The sequence below is a fragment of the Pan paniscus genome, chromosome X (genome assembly GCF_029289425.2).
Source record: "Pan paniscus chromosome X, NHGRI_mPanPan1-v2.0_pri, whole genome shotgun sequence".
NCBI classification, from domain to species: domain Eukaryota; kingdom Metazoa; phylum Chordata; class Mammalia; order Primates; family Hominidae; genus Pan; species Pan paniscus.
This window is the reverse complement of record NC_073272.2, coordinates 39770125-39785942: the sequence shown is the minus strand read 5'-3', so window position 1 is coordinate 39785942 and position 15818 is coordinate 39770125. Positions and strand designations below refer to the sequence as shown.

At 38.6% G+C, this 15818-nt stretch overlaps 1 protein-coding gene across 10 annotated transcripts in view; it reads right to left on the bottom strand.

Moving 5' to 3' along the window:
* Positions 1 to 9382: 9382 nt before the first annotated feature.
* Positions 9383 to 15818, bottom strand: part of SYTL5 (synaptotagmin like 5) — a 222773-nt gene continuing 216337 nt past the window's right edge. For 9 of the 10 annotated variants that reach the window (XM_034949637.3, XM_034949636.3, XM_034949627.3 and 6 more), the window contains 2 exons: positions 12687 to 12895; positions 9383 to 11605 (listed from right to left, as the gene is read on the bottom strand). In XM_034949637.3, the coding sequence (XP_034805528.1) occupies positions 11463 to 11605; positions 12687 to 12895 (352 nt within the window). In that variant the 3' untranslated portion in view covers positions 9383 to 11462. The remainder of the gene's footprint in view (positions 11606 to 12686; positions 12896 to 15818) is intronic. The other variant, XM_034949638.3, reaches the window with a different exon arrangement.

Sequence of the window (15818 nt, the reverse complement as noted above, 5' to 3'; positions counted from 1 at the left end):
GCAAATCATTAAGGTTCACCTCTTAGGCATAAAACAGTGTGAAAAGAGCAAAGAGAAAATATGCAGGAACAGATGTAGAATATCCAGAGCAACATCTTAAAAAATTATAATTGACAACATTTGTTTCTTCTTTTGTGGTATGTAAAGTAAGGCTGCCTCTTACAATCAATGGTGTCAAAGAGTAAATTAATTCTAGCACATGTAAGTTGTCATAGGACTTTAGAGCTTGAGCAGACTTTGAATATCACTTAGTTCAAGTCTCCCATTTTATAGATGAGAAAACTGAGGTTCAGTGAGAGAACTTGTCTTGCTCAAAAGCCACAGCAAGTAGCACAGCTTGGAGAAGGAGCTAGGTTTCTTAACTATCAACTCAGTGTTCTTTATAATACATCATCCTCTTTCAAGTTTGGGTTAACCAAAATGTACTTTTGGGTTAAGCCTCACATTTATCACTGACTTAAGCCAACTTGGTATCCAAATGCTTTTCTCTACAGTTCGTCATCAGCAGCAACACAAATATTGAGTCTTGATTGAAAATAGAAGATACCAGCTAGAAGATGTTTGATTAGTATTATGGAATAAAGCTTTCAGGGACTATTTCCTCAAGTTTAGGGGAGACTGTGTCCAAAGTCAGTTGGTCCTCATTCTATTTAGCAGGTTATCAGAATCGTCTAGAATAAAAAATATTTAGGTCTTTCATTTCAAGGACTCTGAAATAAAGTCAGATTACCTGGCTGAGGGATGTCATCAGGATAACCACAGGAGAAAACACATACACACACACACACACACACACACACACACACACACAAAGGATGTTAGTAATCAAGCATGTGTGTATGCCGAGAAATAAAAATCAAGGAATAAAAGGGACTCAAAGAAAAGACTGGCAAATGGAAGGATCTTAGGACAATGTTGGCATCAACTACAACTGACAGGTGATAGTCTTAAGTGTCAATATCAATTCTGCCATTTTCTGTACACCAATGCATTCCACAGTTCATTATTCTTGCAAATCAACTAAGATCTTATTATAATGAGCATTGTGATTTGGTGGGTGTGGGCTGGGGCCCCACATTGTGCATTTCCAACAAGCTCCCAGATTTTGGTAATGCTGTTGGTTCATGAATCCCACTGTAAGAGGCAAGTCTGCAGCTCATGACAAACACAAGGTTTCTAGTTGGGTTGCAGTTTAGTGTAGTGCAAAGAAATTGGGCTTTGGGATCTGAACTGGGAAGCTCCATGTTGGGTGAGGCTGTATTACATACTATCTTTGAACTTGGGCAAGTTACTTAACCTCTATGAGCCTCTTAGGTCTTTTTAAAAAACAGCCTTAAATTAGGTAACAATTCGTAAAGTACTTGACACATAGTAGATGCTCAATAAATGTCATTTCTGATCCCTTCCCTTGATTTATTGAGGGGAGGGCAAAGGGAGTAATTGTTTCAGAGTTTAGACTTACAGGAAGATAAGTGAGCAAAAACCGAAATGGGAAGGCAGATTCAATAGCTGAGCACCAAGAAGAGTTGTTCAACATCATTCTATTTTTAAAAACAGCAACCGGACACCCATCCAATCTGTGTGTCAATTCAGCAAATGTGCTTTCCTCCAAAGACAAATAAATATAAAGACACGAGGGATAGGTGACATATAATCCATCTTCAAGAACCCAGGAATAAGAAAACCAAATACCATATGTTCTCACTTATAAATGAGAGCTAAACATTGAGTGCACATGGACACAAAGAAAGGAACAACAGACACCAGGGCCTACTTGAGGGTGGAGGGTGGGAGAAGAGAGAGGATCGAAAACCACGTGTCAAATACTATGCTTATTACTGGGATGACAAAATAATCTGTACACCAACCCTGTGGCATGCAATTTACCTATATAACAAACCTTCACGTGTACCCCTGAATGTAAAATAAAAGTTAAAAAAAGAACTCAGAAATAACTCAGAACATGTTAGAGATATTAGGAAAGTAAATTTAATGAAAAAATCCCAATTTGCAGCAAGTTCAGGGTGGCACAAAGCTTTTGTCTGGGATGCATGTTACATACAGAAGCTTAGAAGTAGGCATGTTAAGTATTTAAGTGTTACTACTAATTTTGCAATTAGTAGCATGGTAAGACAAGCAGTTAGTAAATATGGCAAGGCAAGCACACAGGAACAGTTATTTGTGGCCAATAATAACAAAAAAATCTAGCAGGATAAATAAATAAATAAATAAATAAAAGAAAAATAAACAATTTAAAAAATTGTTACTGTTTCCTCAGAGTTCTTCTGTCTTTTTCTCTATTTAAAAACAAATAAAAATACTATATTTTACACTTAAAATTTAAGAGAGTAGATTTCACATTAAGTCTTCTTACCACAATAAAAAAGAAATGAACTATCAAGCCACAACAAGAGATGGAGGAACCTTAAATGCCATATTGAAAAGTAAAAGAAGCAAATCCAAAAAGGTTACACATTGCATAATTCTAACTATATGATATTCTGAAAAAAGGTAAAACTATGGAGACAGTAAAAAGATTAGTGTTTGCCATGGTTTAAATCACAGGAGATGTTTTGGGCAGTGAAACTACTCTGTGTTACAATGTAATTGTGCATATATGATATTATAAATTTGTCAAAACAAATAGAACTAAAATACAAAGAATGAATCCTAATGTAAAGTATGGTATTTAGTTAATAATAATGTATCAATATGGCTCATCAATTGTAACAAATGTACCACATCAATGCAATATGTTAATAATAGGAGAAACTCAGAGGGAAGGTAGTATGTGGGAACTCTTATACTTTCTGCTCAACTTTTCTGTAAACCTAAACTGCTCTGAGAAATAAACTCTATTAACTAAAAACAAAGAAAAGAGACCAACGTCCTATTAGAACAAGAGTGTAGGAGAGTAAATTGGCAGCTGAAGCAGGTGAATGCCATGACAAAGCAGAAATGAACATACTCACATGTAGGTGACCCACCCTATGGCACAGTTTGGAAAATTATCCCTTATTCCTTTCAAAGAAGAGCCCCCATTCCAATGTTTCAGCGACCCAGTGATTTTAGATGTTCTTAGATATTGAAAATGTGTCTTCCTTCTCCAGCCCACTAAACCTCTGAACTTATCTTCAGGTCCCAGAGAAAAAGTCTCCTCATGACTATTATGTTCAATCCAGGAATGGAGACCTGGTGCATTCAAAGAGCTGGGCCAATACTTGGGCTGATTATGTCGTGCAATTCTCAGATGCTCTGTAAGAATTTGTACAACATATATTTTTAGGTGGGCCTGCCTGGTGGAAGAGATTTGAAAGAAGTCCCCAGTGAAGGCAAATGTCCCTTTTCCCTATGTCCTTCCCAATTCCTGTGTTGCCCAAGGTTGCATGCCCCATTCAGCAAAACAAAGGCCCCACATCTAAACAGATCTGTCTTAGGAGGCAATTTATCAGCCATAAATTGCTCTTCACGCATGAGCTCCTCACCCCATCTATCTATTCAAGCAGACATTATTTCTTCCTGCTAATACCATATTCTTCCTGAGAGGAGCTCTCCACCTCATTACATTTTCAGGGATGTTTAGCACCCTTTATAATTTGGCACCCTGGGAAGCTCCCCAGCAGCCCACTCCTAAGCCTGGCTCTGTGCATTCAGATGCCTTGCAAGCAAGTGACTCTAACAGAACTGGGCTCTGAGGTGAAAGGAAAGAGCTAAAAATGAAGAATAATATTTCCATAAGCCCATGTGGAAAAAAGCATGAAGGACATCTCTTAAGATTCTGGTGTGTATGCCATCAGCCAAGGGACAATGTAAGAAGATATTTAGGTATTATGGAAGACAAATTAATGGAGGTGGCGGGGAAGCTCAAAAATCAAGGCTAAGGAAAAGTCCAGATATCTCTTTCTTCAAATCAACTGAAAGCCAATGATCTCTCTTTTAAAATGTCCATTTATGAATAATAAATACTAAGAAAGGATGGAAACAAATATACATACCCAATCCCCAATCATTTCAACTACGGGTTCAACCTTGAATTGATTGCCATGACTGCTTTGTGATGGAATGGCTTCCTTCCTTGTTTCCAAAGGAGAAAGGTTTAAAAATAAATCTACTTATTGGGACTTATGGATTCCTGTGGATTTGCACAAACGAGCTTCAAGTTTGTGAAGACAAAATGAACTATTGACTAAGTAGAAAAAATGTTTGGAAAGAGAAATCAGAATCCTTCCCCAAAGTAAATGTATCTCACAATAAAGTATAATAATAATAATAAAAAGAAAGAAAAAAAGAGGTAAAAATAAAATATTTAGATTTAAATATCTATCTAGTTCTTTGCCCTCCTATAAGAAGACATCTTTTAGAAAATTCCAATTATTTAAACTTTTGCTTCAATTACTGTAATAAAATATCTGATTTATGTGCTGTATTAATTTCTGTCTCCTTCAGAGAAAAAGGAAATCAGAGACAAATCTTTATGTGTGTCAAAATACTTGAGAGAAAAGTATGATCTACTACCCCATATGAGTGTTTTGGCATTTATAGGCAATACTAACCATATATTCTACTTTAGTTTTCCAAGTATAAAAGAAACCCTCCCCCAGAAAATTTGGATAAATTCTAGTGAGGTAAATGAGGTACAATTCATTACTCATAGCGACAACAGCAGTTTGCATTTCTATGGAAATTGCTTTGACAGCATGGTAAATTTCCTTCTGTACATAAAGAACATGACTCTACACAACATTATTGTGAGGCTAGCAGGTTTTATCTTCCTGACATAGGGTATAGGGAATGGGCCATAGAAAGCGATGGTCATTACACTGGAAGAGAGTGTTGAAGAAAGGGGAGGAAAGATGGTTTGCTTGCAGGTTCCATAATCTGTGGACCAAGAAACCGACCAATTTTTCTCCCCATGATATTAAACATTTTCTGTAATATTTATTATCTAATCCAATGAAGTATGAAATTTCAGTCTAAAATAAATATATTACTATCACCCACAAGGGGTAACCTAGCATAAAATACAGGTTTTTTTGTGTTTGCTACACCTAAACACTGGAGATCACTTAATTGTACATAGAATGCTTAAGACCTAACCCAGCATCTAGGAAAAGAGGGGCATAAGAAATTATGAACCACAGAGTAATAGAACTAGCTCACCAATAATGACCTTTTTAAAACAATGGATTAGAATTTGCAAAGCATATTTACATATATTACCTTATTTGATATCTTCAGTTACTCCAAAGTAGCCTATTTATTCCAATTTTACAGGCAAATAGACCATAGCCTATAAAGAGTAATTAACTTGACTGAAGTCTCATGGTTGGTAAGTACCCAATTCAAGACTTGAACTAGTATTCTCTGAGTTGAAGGTTAGACTCTTTCCACCCCTTCATGGTTGCCTTGCAATTAATGATCTCTGGGTATACAGAAGATCGACTATTTCAAGATCAAATTCAAGAAGCCATCATGATGTAGAGTTGGTTTGAAGAATAGAGTTGATATAATTTGTCCTCTAATGCAGTGTTTCTCAAACTCTGATCCATTTGTATTAGATTCACCCAAGAAGCTTGATTAAAATGATTGGGATTGCTGGAGATTTTGTTTAGTAGGCTTGGAGCAATGCTCTGGAGTAAATGTATTCAATTCATCCTCCAGATGATTCAGATAGTCCTTTGGAATCCTTGATGCAGTGCAATTTTCCTGGCTATTGTTCAAACCTTTCCAAATCTAATTTTTGTTGTACTTTTGCCTGTATGAACATTCCCCTCCTATTTTTCTTCAATTTCAGAGGTCATACATGACACTATCGTAGGAGTAAAACCCTTCTGGTAACTTCTAGAGACAATGTTCACTTTAATGTGAAATGTATACATGGGAGAAAAACAAACATTGATCACAGCCCAAAATGCTACTAGTTCTCACTTTCAGATGCTTCTAGGACTTGATATTTCATTACACTTTGCTTCTAAAGGTGGGGTTTACTCTAATTACTTCCATGGCTTTCTCCTCCCTCACCAAAGGTAAACCTTGGGCTGGGCGCGGTGGCTCATGCCTGTAATCCCAGCACTTTGGGAGGCCGAGACGGGCGAATCACAAGGTCAGGAGATCGAGACCATCCTGGCTAACACGGTGAAACCCCGTCTCTACTAAAAATACCAAAAAAATTAGCCGGTCGTGGTGGTGGGCACCTGTATTCCCAGCTACTCGGGAGGCTGAGGCAGGAGAATGGTGTGAACCCGGGAGGTGGAGCTTGCAGTGAGCCGAGATCATGCCACTGCACTCCAGCCTGGGCAACAGAGTGAGGCTCGGTCTCAAAAAAAAAAGGTAAACCTTGGAGTAGTAGGTAGTGATGACACTAATATGACTGTGAATCAGGTGGGCTCAATTCATTCATTAATTACCTAAGTACTTAATGATTATTAGCTATACATTTGTGAACATTTCTTAAGGAAAAAGAGGCCGAGAGTATGAAGTTACTTCAAAATATCTTTTTTTATGGTGTTTTCGTGACCTGAAAAATCTACATCCTGTTGAGTCCAGCGACAATAACAACATAAATGAAAGGAGAGCTGATTAACAGAATTAATCTACCACATCCTGTATGTGTTATTTATGTATGCATGGATAAAATCAGCCTTTTGGATTTGTCCATGTCCCTTTCCAACTTGATTTATCTGAGGGAAAAATGAGAGTTGAGATCTTCAAAGAAGGAGTAGGACATTCCATGCAAGGCTGTGGCCTCTTCTTCTGATAAGCTGACATGCGGGGCCGGAAGCATACTTTGTGCTTAGATCTATACTGAGACAAGCCGGGCCCAGCAGTCTAGGGTTGTATCTACAGTACTTGTTGGAAGGTTGCTTTTAAAAAAATTAATTTTATTTTTAGTTGATAAATAATAATTGTATATATTTATGGAGTACAATGTGGTGTTTTGATACACATATACACTGTGGAATGAGCAAACCAAGCTAATTGGTATATCCATCACCTCAAATATTTATCATTTCTTTGTGATGAGAACATTTGAAATCCTCTCTTTTAGCTGTTTTGAAATATACATTATTTTTAAGTATAATCATTATGCTGTGTCATTGCACAGCATGGTGACTATAGCAAGGTGGCTTTTAAAAGACCAATCAGTAAACGAATTCAGACATTTTTCTTGATCTATGTGGGCCCCAGTTTCCTTATCTGTTAATTGGGAGTTAGAAATGGTGGTTTCTAAAGATGCCTACAGTCTAATATTCTATGATGTTACATTAGTTTGTTTTTGCTTGTTCCACAAATATTTTTTGATTACCTACTGTGAGCTAAGGACTGGGATATGGCTGTAAAAAACATAAATATTGTCTCTGCCCTTCTGAATCTTACATTCTAGGGACATGGCAGGGAGGAAACAGACACAGACATTAAAGGACTCATTACGTTAATAATTTATTATAATTGTGATGTGAGCACTGAAGGGGAAATAGAGGCAGGCTGCCGTGACCTAGTTCAGTAGAGAGTGATCAGGGAGGGTTTCCCTGAGGAGGTAACATTTTACACCTGGATGACTAATGGGAATCAAGCTGAAGAAAAGATGGACCAAGAAGACTCCTGGCAAAGGCCATGAGGTGGGATAGAGCCTGGCACAATTGATAAGTAGAAAAATGAATTCTGTGGCTGAAGAGAAGGGGAGGGGAGTCATGGCCTGGGAGAAACTGGCAGTGACCATCTTGTGCAGGGCCATGAGCAGGAATTTATATTTTATTCTCAAGACAATGGGAAGCCATGAGGGTTTTACAGATTGCTCTGGGGATGGACAGATAGATCAATAATGGTAAGCAAGTATAGTCAAATGTGAATGGCAGAGCTGAATTTGGGTGGTGGATATAAGAGTGTTCACTATGAAGTTCTTTCAACTTTTCTGTATATTTGAACATTTTAAAATAACATGCTGAGACAAATCACTCTGGCCACAGTAAGAGGAATGGATTGAGGGAGGACAAAATTGGGGGCATAGACGGCAGCTAGGAGACTGCTGCGATAATCTTGGAGAAGGGTGATAGTGGCTTGGACTAGGATGATGCCGTGGAGACAGTGAGAATTGGACAGGCTCTAGAGATATTTAGGAGGCAGACTCAATATGATTTCCTGATTGATTTTTGCCTCAGGATAAGAAAGAGGCAGAAACCAAAGATCAATACCAGGTGTCTGGTTACTGTTACTGGGTGGATGAAGGTACCAGGTACAGAGATAGGGCACGCTGGTGCAGGAAGACATGGGTGCGAGGGAGACTGTGAAATGAAGAGTACAGTTTTTAATATGTTGAAAATATGAAGTATCCTGGTGGAGATGTCATATGGGCAGTTAGATCTGGGTCTGGGGCTGACAGGAAGGGTCTGGGTTAGAGATGTGAGTTGGAAGTGAAAAGTGTATGAAACCTTGAGAGCACAGTACATGATAATGCCTAGAAGGCTGTATAAAGTGAGGAGAAAAGAACTGAGCACTGAATAATCCAATTTTTAATAGTTTTGTAGAGAATGAGTAAAGACAAAGATGAAGCAGTGACTTGTGAAGCAGAAAATCAGGGTCATGTGATATTATACAAGGCCTTTATTGATGGGCTTTTGGATTGTTTCCAATCTCTTTCAATAAATATCCTTGTATGTACTCATTTCTCATATATGCACTTACCTCTGTAAGAAAAATACTCAGAAGTGGAATGGTTGGGTAAGATTTATACCTCATTTTGAATTTCAAAGTGTTTATTCTTTGAAGGAAAAGTTTGCTTAGAAAAGCCATTAAATATAGATAGCTTGGTTAACCATATTTAATGTGGTAGTGGGTTGGACTGGTTAAATAAATTTGATACATCCCTATAATTTAATATCTTGTAGCCATAAAGAAGAATGAGACAGTCAATATTTTCTGATATGGAAGAGGAGAGAGGAAGACTTAACTTTTCACAATTTTGAACTATTTGAATTCTGTGCCATTCACATGCATTACCTATATTTAAAAATACTGTTTGTAGTTCTAGACCATACTTTTGCCTTTTATTTCCAAGAACAACACCAATAGGTTTCTGATGGATTTTTGCATACTTAAGTTTTGCATTCTTAAGTTTTGCATTATGGGAATACCTAGTTAGATGTTGGATTTTATGAAACCATGATACAGAGAGTTGCTCTACGTGTGGCAAAGATCTGAACACATAAAGTTCATGCTCTTCTTGAGTTCAAGTTATAAATTTTAAAATTTATTATTTTTTCATATTTATTATTAATGAATAAATCCAGTTCGTTGTGTCTATACCAGAGATGTTTCCAGACTTCACCATCACCACCCTCTTACCTCCCCTAAAAATGTAACTGAAGACAGAATGAGTCACATCAAGTCTGAAGACATTTTATTTTTCCTATGTGGGAAGCAATGATGATCTTACACTTTTTGTTTTCTATTTTTAAGAAGGGCAGCACAAGGATATGTGCAGATTTTCTTTTAAGTACCTTGCTAAGCGACACTAGACTAATAACCATTTTCTAGTATTAGGTGACCTACTTCTGAATAAAATTGAAACTGGATTGCTTATTCCCTTACTAATAATAATACTAAATATATTCTTAAATCAGTTTTCAAAATTCAAGATTAAATCTAGAAATATGGAACAACTAGCAGGAATAAGCCCGAAGATGATTCTAGCTCCGTTACTACTAAAACCTAGTTTCTAAACTTTCGAGGATTTTATATGAACTCGCATGAAAAAATGAGCTCAGAGGCTAGAATATGACTCCAGAACATACCTTGGTCGGGTATGTTCATGCTCAAGTAATCAGACTCTGCTCCAAATTTCTTGACATACGCCCTTTTATCCACCTTAATAAGCATAGCATTATGCCAAGGACTACATTGAAAAAAGAACACTGGCCTACGATTGATAGTCTGGATTTAAGTCCAGATTTAGTCACAGCCTCTATATGGCCTTGGGCAAGTTATCTCAGCTCTCTGAAATTCACATTTGGAATCTGCAAAATGAGCAACTGGGCCTGAGGTTCCTTCTAGCTTTAACTTTCTTTGCATCTAAGTTTCGTAGCTCAAGCATCTGGAATTCCAGGTGAGAGAAGGTATGGTAGATTGAACTGTTGGCCCCAATTCTTCATCCCTTCCTGCATCCTCACTCTTGTCATGGCTTCACTGTGGGCAGTGCATATTTCCCTGCCTCTTCGTCTTGGCCATCTGACTTCCTTTGACCAATGAGATATCAGTAGACATGACACAACCAGGGGCTGAAGATGTACCCGAGCAGTGGGGCTCATCTTATTGCACTTCTGCCATCAAGATGCTCTGGCTATCCCTTTGGCTTAAAGAGGATGAGGCATAAGAAGCCCTAGAACCTCAGGCCTATAGCAGGAAGCAGAGGTGCCATAGCCAATCTTCATAACTGTGAGAAAAAGGATGGTCATTTTAAGCCACTGACATTTGGTGTGTTTTTTCATTCAGCATTATTGTGACAATAGTTAACCACTGCAAAAGGAGATAAGAAAAACTCAGTGAAGGAGAAAACAAGGGGGAAGAGAGCAGATGGAGTCTTTGATTCTCTCCCATAACAGGGCAGAAGAGAAACAGAAGTAAAATAGCAGGTAGAGTACCTCCTTTTTCATTAAACTAGTCTCGTCAGTGAACACAATGTGAAAAGGTATATCAATTGACCATTATATCTCATTCCCTTTTAGTTAATGGCTTAGGACATTTTATAAAATAAATGTTTAAAACAGAGCTCTCTTAGGTCATCAGTAGGGTGACCCTACATCCCAATTTTCCCAGGTCAATTCTAATCAACATCAATCATTCTGATGTAGTTATTTAGCTCTCTTTGTTCTAAAAAGTAAACTGATTTAGATGATAAATTCTATAGTAATCATAGAAAGCCCTGTCAATCCATCTTGAAATACTACTTGGTTAATCCACAAGTTTGCTGCAATAACAGGACAATCCCCTTGCTCAAGCAACCATCTCCACCATGCCTTCTTGAGATCATATGGATCCCTAGGGTGAGTAAAAGTTGGCCAGTATCCTTTCTTCTGACTTTTCAAGTGATCTACCTTCTCAGTGGTCCTCTTTCTCTTCAAAGGATTTGAGGAAATCTAAAGTAACTTATAATTAGCAAATGGAGGCTTGTGCCATTTCTTTTATGGTATAAACCCTATAAGCCTTTGCACAATTTGCTTGTTGACAGGACAAGTAGTACACTTTCTATCATCCAATCAAGAAGGCCTTGATTGGATGGAAATATATGTTTTTTAGGCACTCAACAAGACCCTAAATGTTCATACTACTGACATCTCTCCCCTCATGTCCCAACACTGTCAGGTGAGAAATGGCAGGGAAGCAGAATCCCAGGTCTCAGTTTGCTAATGGTAGGAAAAGACAGCCAGATAGGTCCTGGTGGACTCATTCTTGGAGAACTGGTCCCTTTAGAGCCTACATTTTCCCATGCTGGAACGAAGCATGAGTACACCCTCAAAGGGAGTTCCAGGGTTGTTGGCCATCTTCTGCCAAAGGCGCTGCTCTTCCCCCTGAGAGTCCATCCAATCCACGTTCTTCCCATGGCTCACACCTGAAGAGGCGAAACGGGAAAATTATATGTCACACATGAAATGCTTTGCTCTCCTGCAAGGTATCTATCAACTTCTGAGCAGGCCTTTTCACCAGAGTACCTTTTACTGGCTTGTTCTCACTTAGTATATATAGTGAGTGGTGTTAGAATTGAATCAATCAATCATTTCAGTCTGCACTATTCTCTAATGCCTAGGCCATATGAGGCAAATCGGGGTGGCCCTGGTGACTCACTTCCTCCCTACTTTAGCAGAGAGCTGGTTCATCTGGACTGTGCTAACATGACAGAAGAATGGGATGAATTTGGCTCTCTTTTTCTAACAAGGACACTTTTCTGACCTGGGGAGTTTTCCTTTTAGTGGTATAGATATTTTTGGCTCCCCTTAATCTATAAATAAGTAATTATCATAGTGATAGGACCTTCCTCAACAGAAATGTTTACCATGGTGTATGCTGATGGTCTCATCTATGTCTGGCTTAGGCTATGGGATAATGAGAGTTAGGGGAATGCACGTGCTCTACTACTGTAATCCCTCTTCCAATTCACCCTGTTACAGTTGCGTCTTGTGGCACCAGTGGTGGGTTTCCTTGATCTGTTTTTAACAACACTGGTGTTATTTTTATGAAAAAATGATTTCCTTTCAATTCAACCAGTATGAATAATAGCTGCAAGTGCTGGACAGAACTGAGAAGATGATGAAGTAATGTTGGTCTTGAAAGTCGCTCTCCTCCCATCAGAAACCTATGCCGTCTTGGTAATCATCTCCTGAGCAAAATATGAAGCAAGGCCCAAGAAAGTACTTACAATTCACTTAGACTAAGGTGTAAATGCTAGTCTATGAAAGGATTGAATATAAATATGATATCTTCCAATCTTCTAGCCTAAGGATACAAAGTTACTGTAGTTATATTTGTATTTTAACAATGAATAGATCCTTAGCTAAAGGAGTGAAGTATTTGTGGTAATTTCAGGATTTAGCTGAAACTATATATATACATCCACTGCACATCACATCTGCAAGAATAGCGCCCCCACCTGGGCCTAGTCGCAGACCATCCCTGTGGGTCCCCAAATCCCTCACCACTTCCAGAATTCAAACGAACTCCTCCCAGAAAGATGTTGCTGGAAAAGGCCTCCTTGTCCCAGATAGTAAGTTCTAGGCAAACATTCTTTATATCCTGGGGATGGATGCCACTGAACATGAATGTATGATTCCACTGAGGGTTAACACTCTTTTTTATTACCAGAGTTTTGTGCTTGGTGGCTTTGCTATCATCAGGGAGCAGGTAGCTGCATGAGAAAAAACAATCAAATCATCAATAAGACAGCAGACAGAAAATGTCAGCGTGTACACAAGTGTGATGTGTCTATTTGATTTTCCTTCCCAGGCTTCTATATGCTTAAATCTGGATTTATATAGTGAAATGACTTATTATTTCTTCCCAGTGGGACATTAGTAAAATGCCCTCACTCCCCTTTCTAATCCTATTTTGGTCCTTCCTTCCATCTTGAAAAGAAAATACCTCCTGTAATAGACACTATTGAATGCCTTGCTCCACATCTTTTTGGCCTCCTTGGAGCTGACTTGCAGCCAGGATGGGAAGTTCCTGATATACTTTCAGCTTCCCACCTCAAGTGCTTGTGTCTCTTGATACAAGGAATAAATTCCTCTAATTAAGGAATTTATCTGATATTGTGTTAGCTGGCTCAGCTTATGTGTAGGAAACTCTGGGATTACTTGGAATTTAATACCCCTGGGGCAACTTTTAACTGATGAGTTTGAGAAATTGGTGGATAATTTCCCCATCTTCCCTGTCCCTCAAAGTGACAATCCTAAGGTATATTCCACAGAGTTCCTCACTGCTTCCCTAGTGGAATCAAGCTCCAGTTGCCCACAGTGGTAACCTGCCCATTAACATATGTTTTCATCAACTTCTCTTTCTTCCTTGTTTCATTTTCTCCACTACCTCACTGGTGTTTCCTGAAATCTGTCTTCAAATAAAACGCCTGTATCCTAGGTTTTCTCGACTATGGTCAAAACACTGTATGAGGCTCTAGGTATGTGATAAAAATGGCTGTTTTCCCCCTTCAGGGAGCATACTTCTTTAGAAAAGAAGACATATGTACATATGGAATTAGTACATGGAACAAAAACAAAAAGTGCTACAAGCAAATGACTTTACAATAAAGAAGATACATTAAGTCACTTAAGATTTAATTTCATGTACCAAGCAAAGACTGCTTATTATCTCCTAATATCCATTCTCTCCTTATATTCCTCTAAAAAACTGTGTTTTTATTTGAGCACAGCGTTGCCCAGAATAAAGAGTACATTTCCCAACCTCCCTTGCAGCTGGAATAGCCATGTGACTGAGTTCTGGCCAATGGGATATAAGAAGTAGTGCTTATAAAACTACTTCTTACATTTGGAAAGTGTCCTGTCAGCTGGAATTTGTGTGGGATAGCTGAAACAGGAGCAGCTATCCTAACCCATTAGGTGGATACCATAACGAGATGGAAAAATCCTGGGTCCCTGATAATCATGATGCTTCCATACCTGCACTGGGGACCTTACCTTCAGTCTTTGTTTACATGTAAGAGAGAAAAAAAAACTTGTCTTGTTTAAGCCACTGTTCTTTTGGCTCACAGACCGACCTAATGTTAATGGATATATTTTATATTATTAAACTTTACAGAGGGTCTATTCTTGCTCCCTCACTGTCTTTTAAAAAAATCTCATGTCTTTTTAGAATCAGCCTAATATTTAAGTATTATTATAGACAGAATTTACCGGAAAGTTATTGGCTTTTGTTTTTCTTTCTAGAACAAAAATACTGTCTTTTATTATTTCTGCTTTATACATTTTCCACAAGATAAAGTGAGTACTGCTCCAGAAGATGTCAAGTACCATTGCAAGGTCACAATGTGGCCACGGGTTGGGAGTCATCTCCTCATTCCAGCAGCAGAAGCTTAAACTGGATGGTAGGGCTAATGACACAAATTGTAACTGCAGTATCCAAAGAAAGCGTTTCTTCTATGCTTAAATCTACTGCAAGGAAGAGTGAAGGGAAGATGTGCCAGGATTCAGGCATACACACTCACCAATGGGGAGGCCCCAGAACTGCTTCTCCCCACTACTGGCTTTACCAAAGTTAGAACATGTGGCCAGGCACGGTGGCTCATGCCTGTAATCCCAGCACTTTGGGAGGCCAAGGCAGGCAGATCACTTGAGGTCAGGAGTTCAAGACCAGCCTGGCCAATGTGGTGAAACCCTGTCTCTACTAAAAATAAAAATAAAAGTAGCTGGGCATGGTGGCACGTACCTGTAATCCCATCTACTCAGGAGACTGAGATATGAGAATCACTTGAACCTGGGAAGCGGAGGTTGCAGTGAGCCGAGATGGCACCACTGCACTCCAGCCTGGGCAACAGAGTGAAACTCTGTCTCAAAACAAAAACAAAAACAAAAACAAACAACAACAACAAATACCATGTGAGAGTGAGCTCAACCCATTTCCTTGTAGGAAAAAATACTCTTTTCCAATACAGCATGCGAAGAGGAACAATATTGCCATCTGACTCAAAGAATGAACCTCATGGTCTGGCATCATGGGAATTTGTTTTACCTTATGTGCTTTACGGAGTTCCATGAGGGCAGGGATAATATGTTATTTTTGAAAGCATAGCACCTGGTGCTTGGCACATGTGCATTTTGTGTTTGTTTGAATGACTGAAAAATAACCTTGCAGTCTTAGTTTCTCAATTTCCAAGAGAAAAATATCCAGTAGTCAGGAATCAAAAGGGATTTGATGTTTGAGTTGCCTAGAGTTAGGCAAAAGTATCCATTTTTAGGGCTGCATTCCCTCAGGAAGCTGCCCTTTGCTCCACAACTTGGGCACAAATGCCTAGCAGGTGGTCTTGGAGCCTCTCCAAAGCACTCGACAGTGAATAAGTCCAGCAAGGATGCTCTGACATCTCTACTTTTTACAATTTCCCCCAAGAGAGAAAAATATCAAGGATCTGATATTTTGGTGATTGTTGCATATTGCCAGGACAAAATGATAATAAAGAACAATATAAATACATTATACATAGGAAATCATACTTTTGTCCACTTTCGATAAATGAATCTTACAGAAAAAAGTTGACTATCTTGAGAGTAAGAGTGATGGGAATTCCTGAAATATGTTGGAAACAGAGTGACAGCTAGAAT